The 12,709-nt window shown below is 37.1% G+C and overlaps 1 protein-coding gene across 7 annotated transcripts in view; it reads left to right on the forward strand.

Annotated features, from left to right (window-relative positions):
- Positions 1-12,709, forward strand: part of HMCN1 (hemicentin 1) — a 667,703-nt gene that overhangs the window by 361,111 nt on the left and 293,883 nt on the right. For all 7 annotated transcript variants that reach the window (XM_074322404.1, XM_074322402.1, XM_074322401.1 and 4 more), the window contains one exon: positions 4,115-4,185. Coding sequence is in view for 6 of the 7 variants with exons in the window: in XM_074322402.1 (XP_074178503.1) it covers positions 4,115-4,185 (71 nt within the window). In the remaining variant the exon portion in view is untranslated. The remainder of the gene's footprint in view (positions 1-4,114; positions 4,186-12,709) is intronic.

A 12,709-nucleotide genomic window follows, 5' to 3' on the forward strand; every position in this document is an offset into this window, starting at 1 on the left:
TAGCATTGTGTGTTCACCACTGAAAGTCAAATCTCCTTCCATCACCATATATTGCATCCCCTTTACTCTCTTCTCCCTCCCCCCTTCCCCCTCACCCTCTGGTAACCACCATACTGTTGTCTGTTTCTATGAGCTTTTGTTTGTCTTGTTCGTTTGTTGCTTTCAGTTTTATATCCCACATGTGAGTGAACTCATATAGTTAGTTCTCAACTTTTTCTGTCTGACTTATTTTGCTTAGCACAATAATCTCAAGATCCATCCTTGTTGTTGCAAATGGAAGTATTTCATCTTTCCTTATGGCCGAGTATTCCATTGTATATATGTATCACATGTGGCCACATGTGGTTCTTTTTTTTTTTGGTCTTCCTTTGTTCCGTCTTGAAACATTTATTGAGTATGTCTTATAGGTGCAGTGAGAGCATTCATCTCCTTGTGTTGACAGTCAAGTGAGGGAGACATAAAAGCAGTGGCAATCACAGTATCACACGGTATCAAGTGGCAGATGCCATCATTCCACAGGCAACATGACATTGTGGTAGTCCTCAAAGGGACTGGGTGGCTTTGGTTTATCACCTAACCTTCAACTGTTTACATAATTATATCTGTTCTACCTTCTTCATGAGGTTTCTGTGAGGCTTGAAAGGTATCACTATATGTTACAAAGTATTATGAATTGTAAAAAATACTTGCAAATGTAGATATAGGTCATAACAGTAGTTTGATAGAATATGGGAATACCTTGTAAATTTGATAAATAGAATTGAAAAATAAATTAGCATTAATACAGAACTTATTTGTTTTATCTAACTTGAAATCCTAATTTTTCATCTCCTTTTTGAAATCTTCCTCAGTTCTTTTTGCAAAGAATATTCTTTATATGAATTAGTGCTCCCACACCACCTTTTCTATACTTCTATTTTTGTACTCACTACATTGTACGATTATTACATATTTACAGTTTTATCTTCTCCACCAGACCTTCGGACTTTGAGAGCTTGTTAGGTAGACTTCGGACTTTGGAGTTTGTTAGGTAGATTTGAAAAGGAATTTTCCAGTGAGGTTTCTTTGTGTGTTTAATTATAGTGTCTACTAGGCAAGAGGAATTTTTGTTTTCTTTTTTGGTCACTTAAAGATAATACCCAGGCATGCAACAATAAAGAATTCTGGATGTTGTGTGCATCAAATTGGGCACTCTGAAAATGCCCGTGGTGGTCCAGAGGAAAGGAGAAGAAAGTTCCTAGTGATACAATCATTGACAGAATAGAAGCCATAGAAAACAGGAGGTTAGTGGACTGCTCAGTGGGTTGAGTGGGCTACACAGCCTACTCGGTGTAGTAATGTTTTCAGGTATCTTAACCTCTTTCTTCACCACCAAAGTTCTTCAATTTCATCTTCTGCGGACCTCACATTTTCTTGTCTGTAGAAAAGGGGATTGAACTGAATGATCTTTAATGCCTCTTCTAGCTCAATGATTCTATTTGGAGACTGATGGCTGTTTTATTATCTTTTGGTAGGTTTTCTTTATAAACAACTCGATAAAAAAAGTCAAATGAAGGGGAGATATCTCTGCATTCTGTTAAATGTTATGCACCTTCATTCGTCCCATGTCTTTACTGTACACATATTATCAAAACAGCATTAAAGTAAATTGGAGAAAAGGCAAAACATTCCAGGAGGTAGGGCTTAACTCAGGCTTTATAGAGTGAGAGGTGTGTGAGCTGATGAAAGACGGTGGGGGTGACCATGCGGATGGTGAGGAAGCACAGTCGCTTCGTGCAAAGTAAGGGGTGTTGACGAAGCTCAAAGATTGGATTAATGGCAGTGAGGGCCTGGAATCCCTTGGGAAGTTCTCATTTAACTCTGTAAGTAACAGCGGACTGTGTTCAGGCAGGAAGAGACGACAAAGTTGTACCTGCTGAATGTCATCAAAGGCTTGGCAGGGGATGAAACCAACACAAGCAACAAGGAAGAGAAGAGGAAATGGCTCATGACACAACTGGCACCAGGCTCGATTAAGTGAAGAGAAAGACTGGGATGGAAGCAAGCTGTGAAAGGAGGAGGGCTGATGTTGCCAAATAGTCGTATCATTCAACTCAAGAGTTGGAAAGGATACTTACAGCTGGAGGGATATGGCAGCTCAGCAAGCCTTTACCTCTCCTGAGTATTTCTCGTAACTGATAAAAGATTTATCTCAGCTGTCCAGTGTGGTTTGCAAAAATGTTTATTAATGAACTGCAGGAGAGATTTCCTATCTTTGTTGAAAACAGGTGGATAGTTGAGTCTCTGGAAAACTAAATGAAGGCTAATTGGTTCTCTTATTTTAATAACATTCCTCGGTCTCCACTCTTGAAGCAGGCATATATCCAGAGCTGTTTTTTTAAAAAATTATTATTAAAGAGAATGTTCTTGCATGTAAGCACTTTTTATTCTTATGTAATTGCTTTTTTTCCTAGCATTTTTTTTTTTTTTTTTTTGTATTCCTTTCTACTGCTTGAGTTTTGAATTCTAGAATTATTTCAGTATTATGCCATATAGGGTCACAGAAGCTTGGCTTGACAATCCCGCTGGCAATTTATATGTCAGTAAAACTGCCTGGCATGTTCTTTGCTGTTTGCATTCCTTTGCAAAGTATGCCATTGTTTAGTCTTGAGGGAGTAAGCTTCGCTGATTTTCCATATTCTTGGGACATGACTTTTACACAGCTAATGACTGTTCTGCTTTGTATGGAATGTTTGCATTTTCACACAGTTTCTCCAGTTGCCTCTCCATTCCATGTATATACCGCAAGGTGTCTAATCTATGGTGAAGGATGGAGGCTTTTTTTTCATGTATTTTCTAAGAAACACTACATGGGTTATGGAAGACAAATTGTGCTTCTTTTCCAATTTACTTCCTTTATTTCGAAAATCCTACTATCTGTTTTTGTATTACATTTAGCACATTATAGAAGACCTGGCTAATTAATTATTCTTTTTTGAAGTCATGAAGTCCTTTTCTAGAAGTTTTCTTTTGAGGTTAGAAAATGTCTTATAAAAACTAAATATTAAGTATTTTATATAATTGTGTGCTTTAGTTGCACATGATAGTTTTGAAGGCAGCCCGTGTCTTCATTAGATAAAACAGAAAACTTTTATCCACCCTGGGAATTTAAGATGATATCTGTGCACATTATACTCAGATGAATTTTAATACTATTGTTTAAATATATGGATGTTGCTTGGAGAAAATAGGTTATACCTATAAAGGTCACTTTGCACTTGTCTATTTTAAAGGCTGATTATTTTTAAAGAAAATGATCTTTGTGGATTAAAATATTTACTATAGATGTGCTATATCCTACAAAAAAAAAATATTACTAACATAACCCACACTGTTATCTGGGCTCCTGGTTTTCCAGCAAATGCCATGGTCCCTACCTGTTCCCACTTGAAGCAGTGGTTTGCGCAGTACATCAGGGCAGTTCTGAGGGTGGCAGTGACCCCAAAGGCAATCATGGTGGTGAAAGCCAGCTCAGGAGAGTCGTGATAATGATGGACATTGACTCCAGCCATGGGGAAGGAAGAATTACGGACTATTTCCTGTACTTTTACTGTCCTCATGTCTGTGCTGCTGCAAGTTCTTAGAAACCCTGTGGGTTAGGCAGTAAAGGTCACTGGTTGTTTTTTTGTTTAGTTAATTAAACTGTTTAATTATGAATGAATTTGGACTGATGGAAAAGTTGCTGACACATTTACAATTTAAAGTCGAGAAAACAGAATCGTAGGACCAATACGTGATTTATTTACAATCCAACAACAAAGTCTGTGTTCAGTAAATATTTACTGACTGGTGAGAATAAAAAGGGACTGACACAGGGGTCTCCTGATTCTTTGTCTTATGACATTTTTGACTACTCCTTAGTATTTTTCAAGGCTAAAATCCACTCTTTTAGGTATTCATAATTTACAGCAAATTGTAAAGTATTCTTTGGTAGAGTCTGTTGTTTTGCAGATGATTTCTTGTTAATAAATAACGATGTAGTTTACAGTGAAAAAATATTTGTAAACATGATGCATTAAAGCCTTGAATGCTTTTGATTACTATTTATTTATCTATGTCATTTTTATCTTCACAGAAATTGGCCCAGTGACAATTACCACAGATCCCAAGAAATTTCAGTATGAACTCCGAGAACTATATGTTCAGGTGAGTGCTTGCTCTCGATTTTATTTCTTTTAGGGGAAAGGAAAATCGCGAACTTTTGGCTGATTTTCTTTATTCTTATATCTGAAAGACGTAATCACTGATTTTTTTTCACCCAGGACCACTTGTTTTTCTCACTTGAGTCCTCAATGAATTGGACCACGGATATGGGAGTGGGACAGATTGGGTTCAAAATATCACCTTCATTTATGCATTGTCAATGGCTGCTTTCATGCAACAATGGCCAAATTGAGTAGTTGTGACATAACGCTTGGTCCACATAGTCTAAGATATTTACTATATGACTCTTGACAGAAAAAGTTTACTGACCCCTGCTCTAGATGAGTCCCTTCCCTGCGAATCATAAGGAATAGTTACTTCTTCCCCCACAACAGTAATGGTATAATTAAGGTAATTTTGATATTCTATGCTGTAAGTCTATCATATACAATTTTTGGCTGTTAAGAATAATTTGGTTATTAGGGAAGAATGACATTGGTTTAGATGTTATTCTGAAAGCAGGACTTGGAGATAAGGTTGATATGTACCTTCTCGGGGCTGCTTTGAAATCTTTATTCCCAAACCCATTCATTAAAAATCACGCTACTGTCCTCGTTGGATGGTGTGTGCTGCCGTCGTCTGCAGACCTTCTGACCCCTGCCCATCATTCATCTAAGCTATTGGCACCTGGATCGTTGGCTGCCTTTCCCCTTCAGGGCTGTCATCATTCTGGGGGCTTCAACACTTCTGGGAATGACCTGTCAGCACCTTCTCTCTTCAGCCCCTTGACCTGCTAGTCATGTTTAATGACCTTTTCTTTGCTTCAGTCTTCTATTCCCACACACACCCCCTGGACCTTATCATCTCCCCAGTCTATTTGCATCTTAATATCCAACCACAGCCACCTGTCCACCCACCTTGTTGGTTCCTTACACGACAACGGCCTCTTCACCCTCATCAAGACTCCAGTCCATGGGTCCCTAACCCGTCTCCCCGGCCATCAGATTTCTCCTTTTATCACGTTCCCTTAATCTAATTCAGAGTTCTGTTATTTCAGAAACACTCCTTTTTCTTTCTTGTCCATTGCTTTTCTGTTCAAAAGGCAAAACCTCATTCCTGAATGACCCCAGTTATGTGCATTATTCACGTCTGTCCACCCCTGGCCAAGGGGTATTAAAGTCTCACAACATGGCAGGTTAATTCCACTGAAAATACACAACCACCTGTCTCCACTGGACCTGTAATACTCCCATGATCCAACTGTGTTTCTTTGGTCAACGAAATCTCCCATTCCTCTCAATGCCAATTATAAGTCTCGTCTACTCTTCTTAAGCCTCCATCCATTCACCCACTTATCTCTGGCTATTTCAGCAAATGATTTACTCTGAAAAGTGACCTCACTTACTGTTTCCCACAGGCACATGCAATGGAAGTCCTCTGCTTCTTCATACCTACCGTATAACCCACCTACCTATGCCCAGTACCCTTCCTGTTCCCATTCTTTATTTAACTGCAACCCCTTGGCTTTCACAGGATCTTCCTATCAAAGTGTTTCTTTCAGCTGCTTGAGGCTTCCCTTTTACTTTTGACTATGTTCAAGTATTTCCAAAAAACAAATCCTTACAAACGAAACCATCAATCAATCAATCAATAAATAAACAAACAACAAATCTCTGTTTTTCTCAAACTCTCTCACAGACAACAACTTTTATCTTTCTCAGTTCCTTCAATGCCAAGCAAGTGGTCTGTATTTCCTGCCACCATTCCCTCACACCCCCTCTCCCGCGTTCATTACTCCGTCCACTCCATTAAAGTAGCTCTCGCTGGTGACACATGACCTTGATTTTGCCAAAGGCAGTGGAAACATTTCCCTCGTCAACATACCGCGTGGATGTCTAGATAGTCTTTGATAATGCTGACCTCTCCCTCTTTCTTGAGACCTTCTCTTCCCATAACTACTCTCATTTTTCTTTCCCCTTTTCCTCAGCTTCTAGGCAGCTCATTTCCTGCTGCTTGGACATTAAATATTGAGGTTCCTGAAGGTTTGGGAACTGGCCCCATTTTTTTTCTTATCTTATATTCTCTCTTTAGGCAAAACCATCCATACCCAGATAAACATGTTTCTAACCTAGACCACTGCTTTGAGAAGCAGACCCTTATGTCAGTCTCTTGGATGTCCCAGTCCCTCTAAAATGAACTCACAGATGTTCCCTTGCCACTGCCCCAAACTTGGCCCTAAACCCTTGCTCTTTGTTTTCTCTTTGTTATCCTTGTTAATGATGGTTACAATATTTAGTCATGCTACCAAATTTCTGAGTCCTTTTAAAGACATCCCTCTCCCCCTCCACATATCAAGTCTTGGTTTTTAGCTTTTTAAATTTTTTATATCAATTGAATGCTCTCCATTTCTACTGGCACCACCCGAGTCCCAATTACTATAGCTTTAGCTTAAATTGATGCAAAGAACTTCTAGGTGATTTTCCTGCATTTACTCTTGCTTTTGTTTCCCAGCCTTTCTCTACTCTGCAGACAAAATTATCTCCAAGTACATCTCTGAACAATTTTTCTCCAATACCCTCTCCACGCATCTTCTGCCATCACCTCATCAAATTCTTCCCACGGTTCTGAGTGGCCTGAGACCTAGCTCCCTTTCAGCCCTATCTAGTGCCTCTATCTCCCTTGGGCTCTATGGGTCTTGCATAGAGCAGCCCCCATATCTGTATCCTCACCAGTCTCCCCATAGAGCTTTTGCATGTGCTCTTCTCCTGGCATAGGAATTTCCTGTCCATCACCCCGCCCTCAATTCCACGCTCCCCTCACCTAGTTTAGAATTCTATATTCCAAGTCTCATTTAGAATATCAGTTCCTCAGAGAATCCTGCCTTATCCTCAAAGCTTGGTCACATTTCCTTACCTCTCTTAATCACAAGTAGTTGGAAGGACCATGTCTGACTGATTTAGCTCGAATTTTACCCTGGTAAAATTCCTGCCATATGGAACATGCTCACTTATTTATGAATAAAAGAAAGAAGGAATGAATGTACCACTATGTACAAATTAACAGAATCCAAATGAGACTTGGAGGTTTAATACCTTGGTTTCACTGTTAGGTGAATGACCTGATTTAGAATTGTATGTGTTATGAGCATAATTAGGGCATATAGTGAAAACTCAGAGTTTGGTATTCCAAATATATATTCAGTCATGATTCTTTTATTGTACATGTCTCATGTACAATATTATATACTAAATTGAATTATATACTAAATTGAATTATATTTTATAAATATCCAAATAGATTTTATATGGGCATCCCTTGGCTATTTTCCCCTTTTACTAAATTTCTTCTGATAATCATCTCTACTAATAATCTTTCATTTCTCTTCTCTTAGACAATGTTTTCTTTTTCAGTCATTATCTTGATACTTATTTACAATTTAGTTTTCCGTCTCTCAGTATAGCAAATTCTTTGCCACTTTGGATGTCCAGATTCTCTGAAAAAATCTTTACATAAAAATGTCCTCTACATGAATCACAGGAATTAGAAATTTTATTGCCCTGGTTGTTTAAATTGTTGTATTCCCCTCTTGTACGGTGAAATCTTGAGGCAAGAGTCCTGTAGCTCTCATTGAGTATCTCATCCACCTGTGGGATGGATTAGTGTCTGCAGTAGCATGGATTTAGATAGCTGTTGAATAAATGACTGTCATATGAGGATGCCTTTACTTGATGGTACAAAAGACACCTTAAAAACCTAAACATTTGTTTTCATTATAGAGAGATTCAGAAGCGCCAAGTATGGAGACTTCTAGCTGATAGACTATTAGGAAGGGATTTACTGTATTTATTTTTTTTTCCTCTGCAAGAGTACAGCTGGGCTCCATTCTTGGATATCTGGCTAGAATGAAAATACCTGTATTCTCAATGAGACCTGGCACTGACACTTCCTGATTTCCTGCCTCTCCCTTTCTTTTGTTCTGAACAATTTTCAGGGAGTGACCTTATTCTCCTTGCTTCATTTATCTCCAGAGTGAAGGGCTGTGACTCCTGACTCATACTCAGTTGATTCCCTTCCCCAGAGCGCCACCCCCCTAGTTTCTGAAATTGAACCTGATATAGACACTCTGCAGCTCATAGTAACTCTGTTCAAGAAAATAATCTTACTTTCTGTCTCCCGTGGAATGAGAGGCAGTGTCCATTTCTCTGGAGCTTTCCTGTGAACTGGCTGCATCTTATAGATGCATTTTTGCATTGTCTTGGGAGCCAAGAGAATGCTTAATTAGAACAACCAGCCAGGAAAGAAACCAATATTTACTTTTTCCCTTCATTCAACATTGGGCACTGTTAGAGGCATTGAGGAAATGTTTTTACTTTCACAGTTCCTGGTGAATTGTTCTTTTTAAAATGAATGGCAAAAAATTTTGTTAATTAAGTGTCACCTATGAAAAGCCTCGAGGTTGCATCATCACTTCTATTCTAAACGTATTTTATTTTCTCTTCAGTATTTGCTTAGAGAATATTTTATTATTTTATAAACCAGTCTGAGAAACTAAACTTCACAAATTTCATAAAACTTTAGTGTGCAGCACTAAAGTGTGTGTTGTGTGTGATTTCCAGACCCTTTTTCTGTTCCCCTTCTACCATTTTTAATAATTCCCCCCAAATCACTGACATCAGGAGCGAAAAGAATTGCTGTCCTGTTACAAATAACTTGGACTTTTTAGAAAGGAAACCATTAAAAATATTCCTTTCACATTTGTAATAGTTTTGAAAACCAGAAAAGTAAATTCAGTTTCAAGTAAATTAAATAATCACCCATTAACATTTCACTAGGCTCAGCTATTTTTCTTATACAGACATGGGATTAATTTGAGGAAAAGAAATTTTAAAATTTCCAAGAAAAACAGCAAAAAAAATCACTAAGTTTAAATCATTAAATTTGTAACTTTAATTTCATTTTGCTTTATCCTCTTTCTTCTGGCATCCAGATAAGTAACTTGAAAAGCAACTGAGCTTTCTCTCTGGGGAAAAGAAGGAAAGAAAAATGACAGCAAATGGTATTCAAATCACACAGAGCTTTGGGAATTAATATCCTTTTAAATATGCAGTGCAAAGTCCTACTTCGGGTTATGGTCTTTGTAAGAAACTATAAAGCTTGTCGATTTTTAGAAAATGGTGTTGGTAGTGATATGCTTTCAAGCCTTTTATCTAAATGTTTTAAAGAACAAAAAGCGTATTTGTCAAATATTTGAAACTTAAACAAAGATGTTTCTACAATAGTGGAATTATAAGTCTTTTATATAAATAATTGATCCCCAAAACTGAAAATGTTTCACACATAATTTAGTTTACCTTTGTGAAATCTCTTAATAAAACTCACCTAAAAAAGCGGAATAAGAGTAAAAAATGTGTAGAACAGTATTGTCACATAGCAATAGGTCAGTGTTATGAAGAAGATAAAGGTCAAGTCTAATTATTGTGTTTCTTAAACAGAAACAGAAGAATAAATATACAAACTGCAGCAGGCTGAGATTAAGGGGGAAATGTTTTGCTGTGATATAAGAACAGTAGACGTTAGAATTAATTACCAAAGGAGGATATGAAAAACCATGGCCAGTTAGATAAAGACTCGTGAAAAGATGAGGACAAGATAATACTGATTTTAGAAGAACAGTTTCTGATACCAGTATTGGTATACACTTTATCTAATTCCTAGTATTCTAAATCATGCCGCTGTGCAAAAGTGTGCTTTTTATTTCTGGATTTATAGAGAAGTCTTCTGTATGAATTGCAAAAAATCAAACTGATATATCACCAAAAAAAGTTTGACTAGAAAGTTTGACAGAGAGGAAAAAAATTTGACTAGAAAAAGAAAAGGGAAGGCATTATACATTAGCATAGATACATATGTAATATAGATCTATAAAAGATGAGATTTTCATTTTTGGTGTTGGACATGGTTCAACTTAAGAAAGCAGTTTTTATTTCCATTGAGGTTTTCTTAATATGCATTTGACTTACAAATGCATATATATAGAGAGAGACACACACACATATGTATGTATGGTGCCAAAAAAATGTATACACATTTTAAGAAAGGAAAACTGTATTAAAATTGTAATACTCGATATATACCGATAACAAAAGATGAATATAAGTCATGTTTGACTTCTGCAATTACAAGAGGTGTTCAGAGTGGTTACCATCAGCGTCCAGACACTTCTGATTATGGCAAACTACTGCTTGAGCAACATTGACCAAAGTGTCCACTTGTATACATTTTTTTGGCACCCCCAGTATGTATGTATGTATGTGTGTGTGTGTGTATATATATATATACACACACACACACATATACATTTTTTTGGCACCCCCAGTATGTATGTATGTATGTGTGTGTGTGTATATATATATATACACACACACACACATATATATACATATATATATATATATATATATATATACACACACACACATACATATATGTATACTTTTAGTGTGTATATTCTTTTACATGTATTGGACTCTATCTCACTTTCTTCCCTAAATTAAGTACACGCATTTCCCCCTCTAAAAGTGTGTGTGTGTGTGTGTTTGTGTGTGTGTATACTAAAAGTATATATATACTAAGAGTGTATATATATACACTCTTAGTATATATATACACACTTAGTATATATATACACTCTTAGTATATATATACACTTAGTATATATATACACTCTTAGTATATATATACACTTAGTATATATATACACTCTTAGTATATATATACACTTTTAGTATACACACACACACACACACCCTTTTAGAGGTGGAATTGCGTGTATTTAATTTAGGGAAGAAAGTGAGATAGAGTCCAATACATGTAACTCATAATACATGTAAAAAACTTCAGGAACAGTAGAACCAGTGTGTGGCCTAAAGTAAGGGCTCGGTAAATGTCAGCTATTATACTACTATTCCTACTCCTACCTCTAGTACTCAAAGTGCTTTTCTTTAGGGAAATAAACACCAAACAATTATACCATAAATGAGCAACAGGTATGGAACATGTACCTTGTTATTTCCCTAAAACAAGTACTTCGAGTACTAGAGGTAGGAGTAGGAATATTTTGCGAATATTTTTCAGTCATTCTCTCAATTTAAACCCACACAAATATTAATATTGCTATTTACAAATGTAGACACTCAAGCTTTGAGACATTGGGTCTCAAGGGGGCCTGCTTGGCTCTTTTCTGGCCATCCATCCTGGTACCCTTTGCAGAAGCAAGTAGCTGGTTGATTTTTTTGTGATCTTTTGTGTGCACTTCAAAGGACAGAGAGTATAGAAAAGGTATTACGGTTGCTGAATTGCTCTTTCAATGGGGTGGGTGTGGATTATGATGGCAAATTTCTTGATTTTCTTTTCAAAGTGTGCATGCACGGGAATATTCTTAAGGTAAATACATGAGTCATTGCAGAGTACATATTGCAGTTACATGTGACAAAATAACATTTAACAAGGGGAACCCACAGACCTCTAATGCCTGGATTCACTCCATACATGCTACTTAACCAACCAAGGGCTTGCTCTATTCTCCACAATAAGTACGATATCCGATTTTGTCAGATTTTCGGTGATGGAAAGGATGGAGGTCAAAATGTTTTCCGTGGGAAAATGTCCCTTGATTTAAAGCCAGGACACATAGAGTAAACTGTAAATCTCACTTTCAACAAAATGGATGTGAAGGAAATTGAGCAGTTTTTTTCTTAGTCCAAATTGATCAGCAGCGGTGCTCACGAAGCTGTCTTTTTTGTTCTTAGGCCTTGCAAAAGTCTCAAGAAGAATTGTGGAGTCTTGGTGTTGGTACTGACTGTGTATTATTTGCCCAGTTACCCCAGCAGATGGTTGAATTCCTTTGAGAAACCTATCAGTACCTCAGGCGTGAACTAATACCAGTTAGAGATTTGATAGCACTGGCCTTCGTCTCCAGATGACACGTGGGGGTCTTCTCTGGAGCGATGTCTGGGAACCTCTGTTGATGTTTGGGGCTCTCTGGGCTTCTTTGGCAGGCATCTCACATTATTGAATACTGGCGCAGTCAATGGCCAAGCCCCTCAGGTTTCCTCATATAACCTTTAAACCAGGTCCCCCTCCTTCTATATTCATGTTGGTTTTTTAAAATCCTCATTTATCTACTTTGTCTCTATATATGTAGTCTCCTCTTCTGAGGTGCCCTAGATCTTCACTCACCAATTCTGTTTAATGATTACTAGCTCTAAAAAAAAAAAAGAAACAAAAAAAACCCCATAACATTTGTCTATCTCAAACTTTTCTATAGTAATACTTATAAATTATAATGATTTTATTACTAAAAGAATGCATTGTATTGATAATTTTTTATTAACATCTAAAACAACGTAAGCAGTATAAATATATTTTTATCACATTAAATAAAAAGAATCACAACATTAGTCTCCTTTGACTACTCTAACAAAGGTAATGATACCAAATGTGCTGGAACGCATGTAAAATTCAAATG

The sequence above is a fragment of the Rhinolophus sinicus genome, linkage group LG17 (genome assembly GCF_036562045.2).
Source record: "Rhinolophus sinicus isolate RSC01 linkage group LG17, ASM3656204v1, whole genome shotgun sequence".
NCBI lineage: Eukaryota > Metazoa > Chordata > Mammalia > Chiroptera > Rhinolophidae > Rhinolophus > Rhinolophus sinicus.